Below are 17,096 nucleotides of genomic sequence, written 5' to 3'. Positions count from 1 at the left end.
AATAAATTTAAACGCGCTTATGACGTAACTTCTTCAGAAGCGGCAGCATGGCATCTTTTTGGCTTCCGTTACTACCAGTATTGCTTGCAATATCTGTGGAAAGCGTAGATATATTACAAGTGGACGTGAATCGCAATCGAGTGGTAGATGCAAGCGACAGGGAACGATATTTTCATGGAGTGAACGTGGTAGTGAAAGGACCTCCATGGATCCCCATTGTTGATAAGTTTGATCCGGATTGGTCATTCTCTAAAGAAGATATGCAAGCTTTGCAAAAACTGGGACTAAATGGAATCAGGTGCGCTATATAGAAATTATTGTAATACTAATATAGAGCATTTTCAACACGTGATCTACATTACGTAACTTCAAATATCGCCTACGCGTCCGCCATACTGGTGAACCAAGCACTGGTGAACCGTATAATAGTTTGCTCAGTATAGTGTGTTTACAGCATTCTTCTGGCAGTGGAGAGAAGTCATGGTTGCTGTGGAAGAGAATTGCATCTTTGGCAGTGCTTTAGAGGCTAGGAGGGTGATTAATAAGCACGAAAGGTGCCGGGATTGAGCTGAAAGAAGCCGTTCTTTATAAAGAATCTCGAGGGAATTTCTCGTGTTAAACACCCGTTTATTGGCATCCCTGACAAGAGTGATCATTCCAGTGTGTAGTGGTTCAATGTCAAAGGACTGGGATGGGTAGGCTGTTCAACATTTCCGCGTAAGGAGGCCACTATAGCTAGCTACGTTTGTTATATAGCGCAACAACCTTGTTGGCCTTCTCTGCACCATCTATAGTTTGTAAATATTTTGTTCATGCCATGGTATGGAGACCAGCCTGTATATAGGAGTGGGATGAACACATGTATTATAACTGCTAAAAACCAGACATTTTGATGTTACATCAAAAGGCCCCTTACTGAATCTGCCTTTGCAGTGATCATGCTGATACCTGTATGCTGTCCTCATTTTAAGTTGCTGTCCAGCAATAACAACACCCAGGTACAGCACTTGGTATGGCTTACTAGGTGTTGGATAGGCTCGGGTTGTCAGAACTAACATGAAAGTAAGGTATGACTGCTGAAGTATGCCCAGCAAATGCAAATCTCAATAAGCTGGATTTTACTGAGTGCCACATGTGCCGTGATGGTATGACTATAGACACTTTGTCTTATTGGACAATTTACAGATAATATAGTAGTTGTTTCTCCATGGCGAGTGCTGCACACAAACAAACGGGGTTGTGTGAAGATCTTCTGCACACCTGCATACAAACTCAAGTGTCATGATCAACTACAAAATTAGAGTGGTAGACTAGATCGTAGATGTCCAGAAAATTTATATGTATTTTTATTGTTAACAACAGATGGATCAGTCCACGTGTTTGTGTTGTTTGTAAGATTTGTTGGTTTGTTATAGAAAAACAGCCATATTCTTGGGCTCCATGCACTGTTTACCAGGAAACCAGTATCTGCAATTTATGACGTAAACAGTACACACATCAGGGGAATTGATCACTTCTGATTAAATGTTGTCATGTCTGTCCATGTGTCCCATCAGCACTACATAAATGTAATTTAACTTCTCACATCTACATACACTGGATAAGCCACAGTTATGACAATCATGTCAGAAAGGTTTTTCTGAACCCAGAGTATGTTCAGATAATTGAAATGAAATTGAAGCTCATTCATTTCTGTACAGAACTGTTCAATTAGTCTAATAGAATGCACACTAGCTTACTGTAACAAAACTATCATTTCTACAGTTCAGATATGGCCGTATAAAGGAAGGAACACTGTAATAAGTCATCAAACATAAAGGCAACTTTAACATATTCAGTCTCATCACCTCAGCAGTAATACCTAAAAAGTATAGCATTCATTGCAAGGTCTGTGAAAGGCACCTCCCAGAGTCTTCCTTTCAGCAATCCCAATTGCAATATGTGCACTGAGTATTTCTAGGTGGCAGCTGGCTACATATACAATGGACCAAAGAATCATAGAACATCATAGTTCTATCATGGAACAATTAGTAATAACATTTACAAAGACATACAGAGTTCATATCTCACTAAAAATCAGGCTGAGCCTGAACCATTCACACTGTAGCTCGAACTCAGCTACAGTGGATCTGCTGAGTTAAATCACGGGTGGTACTCCGGCCAGTAGCCAATACCTTTAGTAACAACAGCAAACAGAGTAACGAAACTTGTCCAGGATAGCCTTTAAGAAAAATTCCCTGTTGAACGGAGGATCTATTTTGAGTCCTTGTTTTAGTCCGCCCCTTCGAGCAGTTACTAATCAACCTTGTAAAAAATTGTCAGAGTGTACTTCTCTTCCACTTCTAGTACGAGTTCTCTTCAACACCAGTAGAATACTATAAACACGATACACTGAGCGAACTATTACACAGTTCACCCATAGATATTAGAGCACCAGTACAGTGGTTCACCAATATGGTGGACGCGTAGGCGAAACTTTAAATTACGTAATGGAGATCACGTGTTGAAAATGCTCTATAGGGGAGTTGCCCCTCTCACTTCTACAACTACTATATAAGGTCATAGTACGGTCAATAATTATTATTTTATGTATATTTTTGTAATAGACGATATGCATACTAAATAAAGAAAAATGATAAATAATTAGGCTTGTATGGCACCGAGTCTCAACGGTGACTGATTCTCGGGAATCCCATACAAAAGTATGGGCAGCGAATGCGGCTTAGACAATAACTCACCACTAGAGCTACGGGTGCGGCTTCTCAATTGCAACACATTACTTTCGAGTTGGAGGAATTTGTTGCTGTCGAAAAATCATCCATAGCTGGTCTACTATAGACGGAATGAAGTGACTTGCACTTTTCCCCATAGACCACAATACATTCAATCACCATTGTGACGTGTTAAAGAATCATGTGTTTATTAGAAAATTTATAGTATGCATATCGTCTATTATGTTTACTTGTACCTATTAGTTATTGTACATTGCTTTACTGGAGCTGTGATGTTTCAGCTCCCTGGGATACTATCAGCAACAAGCTACCTATCTGTTACAGATCAATCAATACAAGGCCTATAGCATAGTTTTACAGTACCTGTTTATTTGATGTAACCTTAGATTGTAAGTTTGACGGTGGTTTCTGGACATCATGTGCTTGCTATTGGAATCATCATATAGTGCGTTTACACTAGCAGTTGGGCACGGTACGGCACAGTACAGCACGGCACGGTACGCTTAATTTTGCTGGTGTAAACGGGTATCGATCCAAGCCAAACCGTTATGTGCTGGGATCGCCTGGCCCTGCTACTTCAACCGTGCTGGCTCGGTACGGCACGGCACGGTAGACAAATTGAAACAAACCTTGCTATATCCTTAGCTGCTGTACGTAAATACGATGGCTTCTACCATGGCCAAACGTGAAACGAAGTCCAGTTACCAAGTTTGACTTGAAATGAGCTGTTCATCAAGCGGTAGCCGCTGATATTGTCCCTCAAACGGATTGCTGGTAACTTGTACGACAGCAACAGCTTGAAACGAGCTTGAAAACAGCGAGGGCATCTCGTAGGACGATACTTTAGCCATCACGTGCTTATGTATAAACTTGCCCAGCACGGTTATTTCCTTACCAATGTAAACACGCACTTAGAACGTAGCATTCCGTACTGTGCTGTACCGTACCGAGCTGGAGCTATTAGTGTAAACACACTAATAGATACATACGTACTCTCTTATGGTGGTACCTAAATTGCAATTGATAATGTGGTATCCTTTAATCCTTATAGGTTGGGAATGATGTGGCCAGGAGTTGAACCACAACGAGGCCAGTACAATGAAACATACCTCACCATGATGAAAGACTTGGTGGATATGTGAGTATATAGTTTGTGTATATGATATCATTGTTAACAGTCTTAGCTGGCCTATGTGCTTCCCTCACAGGTGTAATGCTTAGCTGAATAACATGTTAGTTCCATCACAACTGTGTAAATATTGATGTGTTAGGTGCTACTCTGTTTTCTTAATGCAATACCTCATTTTTGTTGTTGTTATAGTTGATAGCATAATATATACATATCGACATCCATATTTCCGAAACTGTACTGCAGTATTTGAGCAGCTAAATGTTCTATTGAAGTATCTTAAACACACACACACACACACACACACACACACACACACACACACACACACACACACACACACACACACACACACACACACACACACACACACACACACACACACATACACACCTCCTCTCCACTGCCATAAAGGTCACGTGGTATGAAGAAGCTCAAGACATCGCCTTGTCAGCCTTGCACCTGTGAACAGTTAGTCCCTTTGCTACAGAACCAAAGGTGACGCAACAAACATTGAATGGCCTTCTTTAACTGGCAGTGATCTTTCTGCCAAACACTTATGTCGTTTTAGGTCGTTTCAGGTCACTAGTCCGGTAAAAAGACCTTTCACATACAGAACCATGTACTCTGTTTTTCACTGGTAAAGTAGATACATGATCTGTGATGTTACTGCTTGTTTCATGACAGTTATATACAACAAGACCACCCTCCTTTACTCTTAAACCATCTTATAGTGCTGTTCACATTCATTGAATAATCGATAATCGATCAAAGATTTCCAAAACTCCAATAACCGGTGATAATTATTAAATAACTGATAATCAGCTCCCAATTATTTTACTTAAATGCACACTATAATTTGATTAGCTTTTGAGTGCTGATTACACCAATCACAGTAATTCAGTGACTGGGTCTTGGTATAATGCATTTTGTTATGTATCAATAGTCACCAACTTTAATCAATACAAATATAATGTCAATCACAGAAGCACATGTGGTCCATAAAGATATATTTACTGTTATAAACCATGCCTAAATAGTGGAATTTAATTGTACCAATTAACCGATTATCATCAATTATTGGTTACCAATAAACCGGTGATTAAAATTTTGTTTTTGCACAGCTCTACCATCTTACACAAGTAGAACGCTGTAGAGCACCTGTTATTGGTACACTGCCTTTAATCTGCATTTATGTCTTGCCATATCCTGCTCCCTACGGAGGTCCTGCTGCACAATGTACGTACACTACACTGTTGGCAAAGCTGTTCTCAAATGATGTTGACTGCTGCTATGCATGCACACACACACACATCAACAATTCATAGACAACCTCTAAATGGCATACCTTCCAATCACCCCATGTTAGAGAACTTTGTAAAGTGAGCGCTGTTTTAGTGTGCAGTTAAATATCACTCTGAATATATATTTCATCACAGGGCTGGCCAGTATGGGATATACTCCCTACTGGACTGTCACCAAGATGTGTTGTCTGAGAAGTTTTGTGGTGAAGGAGTACCTGACTGGGCCGTGTATACCGGAAGTTAGTGACATTAACAATGAGTGTGTAGAACCACACATTGTATATGTGTCTGTATAGTATATCTTATTATTTACTGTTCCATATGTAGATGCTCCAGGATTTCCTTTCCCACTGGGAGGTGCTGCTCCATATGATTATGATCCCAAAACTGGTTATCCTAAACCTGAGGTATCTGTGTATATAGTACACTGTATATATAGGATGTGTGTCATGTAATGTGCCATATATTGGGAATCTATGCAGAAGAAACGGTTCACGAATTTGCAATTTTATATGCATTTGTAAATATTTTAATGATTTTTTGCATAATTTCCCAGTCTTTTTCAAGATGCCCCCCTGAAAAACATTTAAACCAGGCATGCACCCACAGCCAGCTGAAGGCTGGTTGTGGGCGCGCGCCTGGTTTACTGAAATTGTTTTCGTAAAAATTGTGTGTGTGTGTGTGTGTGTGTGTGTGTGTGTGTGTGTGTGTGTGTGTGTGTGTGTGTGTGTGTGTGTGTGTGTGTGTCCCTATCTACCTGTACGCACCCACGTGAGCAAATGATAAAAGCAACTTTTACATAAGAAGGAAAAGCAACTTTTACATAAGAAGGAAAAGCAAACTGAAGTGTGTATATTAAACTTCCACACAGGAAACTTTGCTCTGAAGTAGTTTCTTTTCAGCAATCTGAAATACAAGTGTGACAACTCTCCTCAGACTTTGTGAATTACCTTCCCTTCGGGTTTTACAAACATTTCACAACTTTAAAGTAATGGTGCAGGCCTTGTACCAGGAATAGCCTATCCCTTTGAAGGTTGAAAGGAGGGGTATCCCCCACGTACGTGAATGAAAATGAAGAGTAGCTTTGAGGCTTTGTTGAGAGAATTTGTGGGGAAAAAACATGATAGTCAAACTATAAAACAGTTTAGAAGATACTTCTGTGCATAATGTTAAAAGTGGTTTGTTTAACAAGCGCTTCTTAGCAGTGCATATATAGCAACATAATTGAAGAATTACAAAAATTTCATGAACCAATAAATTATTTATGTGTTATTACACAACCAAAAACCTATTTAATAAAATAGTAATGCATAGCTCCAGATGAGTTAGCTAGCTGCATGTCGCCTGGTTTTTTTTCAGAAGTAGCACAACATCAACTTGTTATTCCTTTAGCAAACTACTTTCACAGAATCTCCAACCCTCCTTAGTTCAGCATTCATACAGCAAGTGGGAAGACTGAGCTTTGTAGTTTTTGAATCATGTAACAATTTAGTCGGCTTTGATCATTACCGCAAGAGGCTAAGTTTTTGCATCATGCTGAACTGCTACTCATGACACTACACAGTCACATACTGTACACCGCCACATGATTCAAACAGAGATGTAAACGTTGTTACTTAAGAGAAGTGGGACAAATACTTCAGTCAATTCACTACAGCATGCCTATCATCTGCTTAGTATCATGAATGTTACTCACTCTCTACTGCAAATCAGCCATCCATGGAACACGTCATGGTCAACACACCACAGTAACAATTTATTTATCAGGTGTGTGTGACTGCGTGCCCATGACTGACCAATTGTAGGTACGAACCCAATTCCTAAATTACTTCACACGATAAATCAAACGTTTTCTCATGAATCAGGAAAAGATTGACCATTCATGAATATTTTCTTTTGTGAATCATTCCCAATATACGGTATGTACATACGTGTGCGTGCGTATATTGGTTGTGAGTGTATTTAGGCCAGGGATTGAACTGTGTATTTATACTACTCACGTTGTTACAGGATTGTGCAAAGTTTGACTGGACCTCCTATCAGTTCTCTGCTGCTACTAGTGCTGCCTACCAGAGTATCTACAATAACACTAATGGTATGTACTATCATAATTAAATGATTGGGAGATTCATGTACTTTATAGTACTTGTATCTTATGTTGATTGGAGAGAGAATCACACTCATGCTTACACACATGCAGCACACACAGCTATACAACACACATACACATGTACACATGCATGCGCTACGCACACATGAATGCGCACACACGCACGCACACACACACACACACGCACACACTAAATACACGCACAAGCACTACACACATGCACATAATTATATACACACGCACATTCACAAGTGTCTCATGTATGCATCATAATGTATGCGAATATGTATGTGTATACTGTGTGAAGTGTGGGTCCATTCAAATATAATTCAAGCACAATTACTATGTATTATACTGTAAGTTATATACATATGTATTTCTTTACTGAAGTACGTGAATTTTACTATATTGTATTGTTACATATACACTCTCTTACACATCTGTAGGTTTGCTGACTAGTATGGCAGAGTTCTGGGGGAAAGTTGCATCCACATTTTCAGATAACAAATTTGTGTTAGGATATGAGATCATCAATGAGCCATGGGCAGGTGGGTCCCCATCATCTTAACATGACACACTGTGACCATGTGATACTACAGGTGATATATTTGCTGACCCAACACTTCTGTTACCAACTGTAGCAGATAAAAAGAACTTGGCTAATGCTTATGATGTTGTAAGTGTAATTGTGTAATGAGCATGTTGAATCATGTTTAGAACAACCACTAAGCCATGTCTGGTACTAAGGAAAAATCCTTTTCTATCAAATTAGGAAATTGTTCCTTTAATTCTATGAACAAATGTATTATTGTAAATACATATGATGAAAATACTCTAATAAAGCAATCATTTGTGGCCTGTGTAACAGAGATATCAGCACATACGCCAGTCCACTGACCATGTCCACCTCCAATCCTATATAACTAGACAGATGCTAAAAGCATTGTGGGGCGAGCCTGATCTATAGCTAAAAGACTTGTATAGCTAGCTATACACATTAGGGATGCAACAATACAGGTAAACACCCTAATTGCGTATTGTCTTTATTGCATTCCACACCTTCAAGTGCTGTTTCAGAATGTTCCGCATTCATAGCATCACGTCTACGTCTATAATTTTCCCTCCTCCTAGCCAATCTATATGAAAAGTATAATCAATTTTTATTATGTGATGAGCTATATCAAGAAACATGTAAGCAAGTCGGGTTTTTGCCTAGTGGGTCACATAAAATCCCATATTCAAAAAAACAGTATAGTCAGCTTATTACTGACTTATGTTGACATACAATTTAGATGGCTATCAACACAGCCTCACTTAGTTTATTGAAAGTACTTAATACACAGTTCTTTGATAAACTTAATGTGTTACAAATTAAAGATACATGCATTTAACACCCATCAACAGTCCTATTTTACCCGGTAGCACCTTGCTTCCCTCTGTTCATCAGATTCTGTTCCACGTGTACGCCGATCTTGCTGTCTTCTGGTAAGCCTTTGGTGTTCATCCACGCTCTCGCGTCTAATTCTTTCATATTGTCTTCGCCTAGCCAACCTACAGTAGTATTTTCGAAAGGCACAGGTAGCAAGCTGCACTTAGTGCATGTACCGGCTATTTGCGTTTACAAACCTTGCTTGTCTTTCCTCCTCGGTTTCTCTCTCTCTTCTGAGCCTATCGCGCTCCCTTCTTCTTCTGAGCCTTTCTTCTCTCTGTTCTGCACTTTCAACACTCGCCATGGTCACATCGCGCCACGTGCAATAAAAGTGACCACTGTAAATTTTTGGAAACTGAATGTGACGGTCCCGACTACCAACAGTGTGGGATTTTCCGTGTTCTTTGCGTAAACGTTTGGGAATGCGACGATCGTACGGTCTAATGGAGTACTAACAGTGTGGGACTTTCCGTGTTCTTTGCGTAAACGTTTGGGAACGCAAAAGTCGTACGACGGTCCAATGGACTACTAACAGTGTGGGACTTTCCGTGTTCTTTGCGTAAACGTTTGGGAACGCGACGATCGTACGGTCGAATAGAGTACTGCAATTGTGGGACTCGCTCAGGCTCGCCCCAATTAGGATTACTTTTTAAATATTGGAATCATTTATCAAAAAGCATGTTAGTGTTGGGTGGGAACACATAGGTGTTCACTCTGACAGTCAAGTCAGGAACTCATACAACAACCACATGAAGTCAGTCTAGTCCTTTGTAATCATTTTACCCATTAAAAGTATTGTATTGTGCAATACTCTGTATGTGTCAAGACTACTTGTCCTTTTCACATTTGTGAACTTCATTACACCTTGATAATCAGTACATAATTTTACATACTGCATACTTTACATATGTATGACTAATTATTATTTTTGGATAAAATCGTCATCAAAGGGCTTTCTTTGACGTAAGAGTTTTTAATCCCACTGCTCCGAGTTATTGAAACACAACAGTTTCTTCTCTGTGTAGAAGGTTTGAGCGTGACAAACAGCATAAGTGTGAGCAGTGTGTAAGAGATGTTGAAATGGGTTCTTTCATCCCATTGGTGTTCTCTACTTTTGGGGGAATGGGTGGGCGGCCACTACTGCTTACAAGAGGTTGGCATTTCTGCTTGCTGCTAAGAGAGACCATAGTATAGTATTGTGGTGTCCTGGATTAGATGCTCCACCAGTTTTTCTTTACTGAGGTCAGCTTAAACCTGCTTGTGTGGAGCCAGGTCTCATCATGGCAGCCCAGTGACTATCGGTGCACTTGACCTTACATTATCTGAGGGTCAAGTGCTACCATCACATTGAATGTTGTTTATTGTTCTCACTCTTGTTGATTGTTTATATTATTAAATTTAAAAAAAAAAACTATGCTATGTTTTTTTTATACATGTGTAGGTGAACCATGAAATCAGAAAATATGATGACCAACATTGGTATGATCAAGTTTTAGTACCGTAACACCATCACATTATATGGGGTATACATGCAGTATATACAACCTATATAGTAATTTCTACACACGAGTGCTACTGTAGTACTGCACATAGTCACTGTGTTGTCTGCTGATTCCAGTGTATACTTTGAGGGAGTGACATGGGGTTATTTATCAGATGGTTTTGAAGAAGTACCAGGTGGGACAGCGTACTGTAATAGAAGTGTTCTGTCATATCACTTCTATGAACCACCACAGGTAAATTTGTTATAGACAGCACATCTCTTAAATATTTGACATACATGTTACATATGTATACTCAGAATATTTTGCTAAGTAATTTCAATAAATCAGGTGCATGCCCATAGTCAGCTGTGGGCATGTGCCTGGTTGTTAAAAAGACTAGCATTTTGTCTCTGCTTGATTGTAGTTTACTGTTGAAGAACAGTTTTCTGAAAGAGCTAAAGATACTAAGAGATTAGGTTGTGCTAGTTTCCTTACAGAATTTGGCATTGGCTCTGTAAGTGATCTGATGTTTGCTACAATGAATGAAGCAGATAGATACTTCCAAGTGCGTTTTAATCGTATATACACACATGTCATGTATGCATGTACGTATGTATGTATGTATGTATGTATGTATGTATGTATGTATGTATGTATGTATGTATGTATGTATGTATGTATGTATGTATGTATGTATGTATGTATGTATGTATGTATGTATGTATGTATGTATGTATGTATGTATGTATGTATGTATGTATGTGTGTATGGTGGACAGATCATCAGATGTATACACCAATGATACACCTGTTATTAAAACAAAACATGAGCTTTGATGAGTGTATACCGTATTTACTTCATTAAACTCTGCAGCATTTATTACCTTTGTTCCAAAAATTGATGTGGCGACTATTCAAAATCAATTGCTACTCAATGCTAGATACTGCTAGCAACTATCGTGATACTATCGTTATACTATCGTTATTGCGATATAAAAGTTACTATCAAATCGTGATTATGATAGTTGTACTATCGCTCAGCTCTACTCAATGCTCAAAAAATGATGTTTAAGCCCTTATTTTGAAACCAATTGTGGCGCCACTTGATTGTGGCTACTATTAAAAGTGTGGTATTTAACCAAAGAAATAGGGCTGTGTGATAATACTAAAACCTATATCTCGATAAGTGACAACCATTTTATCTCGAAAATCGATATTATCTTGATAATAATGTAATATTGTAAGCACAATTTTTTGACATAAAGTACTTGTAACGTCAAGTTTTACCTGTTCCTCATTTAATGTGATACCTTTCCAAAGGTTTTCCATCTTACTGTGGTTGATATACACTAGATTACGGGATTTGCTATTATCTCGATAATGAAAATATTATCTAATTTACGATAGATGATTTAGGTATCTAGATTATCTTTTTATCTAAATTATCTCCCAGCTTTATAAAGAAAACAGTGAACATTATCAACAACTTGTACTGTGTTGCTATATGTTGGACAGACAACAGTGATTTCAACCTACCCATTTGGGTGTTTACACTTCACTTTAATTAGCTAATAAATACGTGGGTACATTGGATCACACAAAACCAGTTCTGTTTTAATATTAAAGGAAGCAGCAGGTGTTGGAGGTTTATTAACAAAAGCAGGGCCACTTTGAAATATCCAAAAATAGAAACTCTTTTTACCTCAGTTCATGAGCTCTTAATAGCTTTTGTTATATGACTTTTGCTGCCCAAAAGCTTAGCCAAAAAAGTGCTTTGATATTTACAAAAACAGGAGTATTATAATACCATTGGGAGTGGGTTCACCTTTTTGACATTACTGTTTTTGACGGGGCTCAGGTAAACGTGAATAGTGGCATGTATAATATATTTTGATCTTTGGAAGATAATGAGGTCTTTAAAATCCACTTAAAAGACCTACTTGAAAGACCTCAAGTATTGCAAATCTCACTTCGATCATTGATTTGCTCTGCTCTCCCAAACATTACAGGTTAGTAGCTCACAGCCAACACAAGCCAACACAAGTTTGACCGCTTTATTCATTTTATAATCACGCCTAAAAGAATTGGATTATGGGAGGTAGAGTCTAACATTTCAAAGGGGTGGCACTCCAATATATTCTGTACTCCGATCTTCGTCCTCGGTCAAAGTGGTCAAACTCAAAAAATAAGCCTTGACCTCTGACTTTTACTAAAATTTGTGCTTGACCCTTGACCGAAATTCTGTATATTTACGTTCACGTTGTTATTCTAAAAGTATCGATCGTGGTATACACTTTACAAATCAAACTTGTTCTTTGACCAGCTGCAAAATTCTAGCTTGACTTTGACTTTGACCAAGGACGAAGATCAGAGTACAGGATATATTGGAGTGCCACCCCCTTGCATTTCAGCTACGTTTATTACAATGAACGGACAAGTCCAGAGATATCACGGAAAATTCTGTTTTGTGCGCATCTATTTTCTAAAGTGTTTTAAGCTTCTTTATTTTGTTCTACTAAGGATTTTACCAACGACCTACATGAGTAAGCTTCCTCATAGAATGGCTAATGTAATTCGCGGACTGGACTCATGCACTGAGCTGGAAACAGCTTTTAAACAATAATCCAGGCATTATCCATCTCTTGCAACACTGGAGACACCACTATCGAGTTACAACTGCTGATACTGCTCTTCCTTACAAATCAACAAACTTGCACGTGCACTAATTAATTAGAATACGCTTATGATGCACAAGTGCTAGCAGTGATAAAGCGTGAGAGAGGCTATTGTTGTAGCGCAGATGTTTTCCTTTATTGCTTTAGCACTAATGCTAGGGTTGTAGAGATGAGCCGGTAATAATTCTTAGCAGGATAGCTATAGGTGGCACCACCCAGCGAGTGGCTATGCAAATAAACTGGCTCATCACTACAGGCCTAACACTAGTGCTAACTACTGGAGCAACAAATGAAAAACATCTGCGCTACAACAATAGCCTCTCTCACGCTTTATCATTGCTAGTACTGGTGTATCGTAAGTGTATTCTAATTAATTAGTGCACGCGCTAGTTTGTTGACTTGTAAGGAAGAGCAGTACCAGCAGTTGTAGCTCGATAATGGTGTCTCCAGTGTTGCAAGAGATGGATAATGCCTGGATTATTGTTTAAAAGCTGTTTCCAGCTCAGTGCGTGAGTCCAGTCCATGAGTCCAGTCCGTGAAATACATTACGCCCTCGTAGAAGAGTTTTGATGGGTGTGGTCCATGCTTGACATTGTGCCTGGTCTTCATTCTGTTGTGGCACCATAAACAACAACTTGTGACAACTCACTACTATTGTAATCAACTCAAGCTGTGTCTGTAACTGTTCTATATACCTTTTTTCACACTGCTGTGATATAGGCACTGGAAACAACTCACTTGTCAACTCGTGACATTACTACAATTCGGCACTATCCTTGAGCGGCGAAGTGGCAATAAGGTTTGAGCTTTGGTTTCTATAACTCTTCAACAACCAGTCTTCTGCACTTATTTTAACAACATAATCGAATCCCACAATGACTCCACCTATATACCCATATAAAATGCTCCCATTTTCTAAGCAGATTAGAGACCATGTCCTTGGTTGGCTTCGCCTTGACTTTTATTATCCAAGAATATCCTCATGCAAGGTCTATATCCTACACACATATGGTCTGACATGACCAATGTTGTTCGTATGTCAGTTAAAATGGTATTACCTGTATTGTATTGTATCTTTGTAGTCCTGGCTGGGATGGGAGTACAAACCGTATGTTTGCATAACAGTAAGTGGCAGGCTAATAGTGTGTGATGGTGTACTAATATAACTCTGTTTAATTTGTATTCCTTTAGGGGTGTGGCAGGTCCTTGTGGTATCCCAATGGAACTATGAACATGCCAGTTGCTAAGGTGAAACTTAACATACTTTTTTATGGTTATCTGAATGTCAGTTACTTTATGTTCATCCAATACAGTACCAAAACGATTACTTTTAATATTGGTGCTTTATTAACATGCATAAATCGAAGTTATTAGTAATCTTTTAAATATTGCTAACCTAAAATTCAGATTACAGTGCTCCCTCAATTATCCGAACCTCTATTATTCGAACACTTGGTTATTTATTAGAGAGTATTTGAGCAGGGCTCTGCATATTAATGGGCTTTGATTATCTGAACACATCTTAGTCCTAAGGGGGTCGGATAATCAAGGGAGCACTGTACTGGGGGGAATGGGGGTTGTTATGAAATTTGTCTGTTGAGTTTGTTACGTACTGGGAAATAGTAGAATAGTGGGTGGCCTTAGGTCATGAGAAATTTTAAGTTTGTGGCTTACCATACATGATTGCCCAAAGGGGACAACTGGTGCCGTTTCTTGGTATGTATGAGAAAACATGAGTCTATAGCTTACATGCACGCACATACATCACAGTCTACACGTTATTCTTTTCTGTTATATAGGCATTAAGCAGAACATATGCTCAAGCTATTGCTGGCAATGGAGTAGAAATGACTTTCAACCACATCACAAGTGAATTCAAGTTACACTATAAAATATATGAATCGTGTACATCTAACCTAACAGAGGTATGCAGCTATGTTAAACCCTTTTATTTTCATGTTTGGGCCAAAGTTGAACACATACACAGGGTTGGTCAACTGGATCATATTTATCCAGGTCAGGTAGGTTTGACCCTCTTTATTAATTAATAAGCTTGATGATATGGAATTATAGCCTGTGGTCCTCTAGCAGCCCAGCTTATTTGCCACAATGCTTTCAGATTACACAATATAAACAAATATACAAGATCTTTAATCAAAATATTAGTCCATGCGCAAGGATAAACTGTTGTGTATTGCTTTCAATAGGCCGTGTCCACTTATTAAAAATACATATATAAGACTGTAGGCATACGTGGATTAAGGTGTGTTGTTGTCTGTAGGAGCCAGCATTGAAACCAGGTTGGGTCAACCAGGTCACATTTTCTCCGGGTCATCCAAGTCTGACCTGTTTAGATATTATCCGGGTCTGACCTGGATAGGATCACGTGAGAAGCAAAATTGTCGTGGAAACTTATTAATGCTAGTCACGCAGTTCTTTTGTGAGCCACGCCCACTTATTGCAGTACAAACATATGCACAGCCATGCCCATTTATTAGTAAGTGTAGTCTGTAGCACAAAACCGTGTCCATTGCTGTCTGCAAGCTTACTTGGAGCCACGCCCACTAATAGATTATTGTACGAGTTGTACATAGTCTAGTCTTGCAACAGGATATGTACTTTTATGAGCCACACCCACTTTAATTTATCGGGAAATTGTGATACTAGATATGCACGAAGCCACACCCAATTGCTGTCTATTAACTCACAGTAGCTACGTGGAACCAAACCCACTGACTGATTATAAACTTACCGGCTTAGTTATCACATAACTAAGCCGGTAAGTAGTTGTCTTTTTCTCCTTTAAAATCTGCAACTATGTGCATCCAGGGAAGCCGTTCCATCTCTTACAGATCATCTGATGCTTCCCCAGAACTTAGCCTTACAGATCATCTGATGCTTCCCCAGAACTTAGCCTTGTAAGTGGCCCTAGGGACTTTTAATTGTCCCCATTATTGTTGTATCAGTTGTGTCCAGCACACATGCCTTTTGTGCTGGGGGTGGTAGGCAGGGAAAAAACAAACTACTTGTTTACTCAACACGAATCGAACGCTCAAAATGCAGTCTCGCTCGCTTGAGACTACCCACTGTAGGAGCCATTACTGCTAGTCAAGAAAGTGTTTACTCCCTGTAGGTATAGGTGTGGCCACACTCACTTATAGGAAATATGTGTTAGGCTTACATGGAGCCACACCCATTTAGAACTTACCTGTGTTAGTGTAGTCATCGTATAGTTTCCCATTTACTTTACACTATGTAGTAGTGGTAGACATCATGCCTAAAGTGTGGCTCTTTACAGGATTCTGTTTAATTAAACAAGGTCTAATTTATGGGTATAACCAGGTTTACTAACAGGGTCAGCAGGTTCCACACATGTGCTTATATCACTGTACTACTCTTACAGCTGTATGTACATACTACAGATTTACATGAATGAAGAGTTACACTATCCTCGTGGATACACGGCCACTGTTACACCAAAGGATATAGTCACATGGCACACTCCTCATGACAACATGTTTCATGTTGAACATGACACAACTAAACTAAAACCTGGAGCATCCATTACTGTCCATATAGTGTCACGTTGAAATAAACAACTTGTGTGTAAATATTATTATGTGTGCAGATATACTAATATGATAGGTGTGTCTATAATTCCCTTATGTAAATATAGCTAATACAGCAACTGGGTGTGTCTGTAGTTGTTTGTTTTAACTGATGTTTTGTTAATATTCTTGTATTATGAATGATTATAGTACATTAGTCTGTTACATTTATGGTTGCAAAGTTTATAATTGGTTATATTTGTTGTATCCCAGGTATATACTTATAGCAGTATCATCTATAATTTTCTAGTATGGATGTAGCTAAACATACATTAATACTTGTTTCAATAAATCTGGTACAAAAGCGTAAACTGAGTGGTATTCACAAGATGTAAATCTTTACAAACAAGTGAAAGTTTCTGAAATTTGACTTCAACAATCTGTTACTGTCTAGTAATTCACTTTATTTTCATGCAAAAAAAAATTCCTGAAATTATTTTGTTGTGTGAAAAAATATTTTCATATAATGCGGTATGATTTACACACTGAATGAGAATTATTTTGCATGGATGACTGTTCTATTAGAGTATCTCAATATTTAGTTTTGCATACAAAAAGTGGATTACAGCACTCGATGTTGTACTGCTAACCAGATCCTACAGCATGGTCTAAACTACTTCCCAGTA

At 38.7% G+C, this 17,096-nt stretch overlaps 1 protein-coding gene and 1 long non-coding RNA gene across 3 annotated transcripts; one reads left to right on the top strand and one right to left on the bottom strand.

The window, feature by feature from the left end:
- Nucleotides 1-6: 6 nt before the first annotated feature.
- Nucleotides 7-16,677, top strand: LOC136237194 (endoglycoceramidase-like). 2 transcript variants are annotated; one of them, XM_066027515.1, is made up of 14 exons: nucleotides 7-298; nucleotides 3,784-3,870; nucleotides 5,301-5,404; nucleotides 5,493-5,572; nucleotides 7,176-7,260; nucleotides 7,722-7,823; nucleotides 7,875-7,951; nucleotides 10,146-10,183; nucleotides 10,323-10,440; nucleotides 10,613-10,753; nucleotides 13,945-13,986; nucleotides 14,054-14,110; nucleotides 14,662-14,787; nucleotides 16,285-16,677. In XM_066027515.1, exons 1-14 carry the CDS (start codon nucleotides 48-50, stop codon nucleotides 16,450-16,452), a joined length of 1,476 nt encoding a protein of 491 aa, XP_065883587.1. In that variant the 5' UTR covers nucleotides 7-47; the 3' UTR covers nucleotides 16,453-16,677. The 2 variants fall into 2 exon arrangements, with proteins under 2 accessions (XP_065883587.1, XP_065883588.1); XM_066027516.1 differs by lacking the exon at nucleotides 10,613-10,753.
- LOC136237196 (uncharacterized) lies at nucleotides 8,335-9,337 on the bottom strand. Its single transcript, XR_010692341.1, has 3 exons — nucleotides 8,902-9,337; nucleotides 8,701-8,826; nucleotides 8,335-8,411 (listed from the first exon to the last, which is right to left on the bottom strand). It is a non-coding gene; the product is annotated as an uncharacterized lncRNA (long non-coding RNA).
- Nucleotides 16,678-17,096: the final 419 nt, after the last annotated feature.

The sequence above is a fragment of the Dysidea avara genome, chromosome 10 (assembly GCF_963678975.1).
Source record: "Dysidea avara chromosome 10, odDysAvar1.4, whole genome shotgun sequence".
Classification (NCBI taxonomy): Eukaryota; Metazoa; Porifera; class Demospongiae; order Dictyoceratida; family Dysideidae; genus Dysidea; species Dysidea avara.
This window is presented reverse-complemented; position numbering and strand designations above follow the sequence as displayed.

Bases quoted from the DNA above. Each gene is read 5' to 3' on its own strand.
- LOC136237194 (XM_066027515.1), top strand. From the start codon at position 48: ATGGCATCTTTTTGGCTTCCGTTACTACCAGTATTGCTTGCAATATCT. The intron at 299-3,783 runs GTGCGCTATATA...TAATCCTTATAG, and splicing joins CTGGGACTAAATGGAATCAG to GTTGGGAATGATGTGGCCAG. The intron at 14,788-16,284 runs GTATGCAGCTAT...TACATACTACAG, and splicing joins GTACATCTAACCTAACAGAG to ATTTACATGAATGAAGAGTT.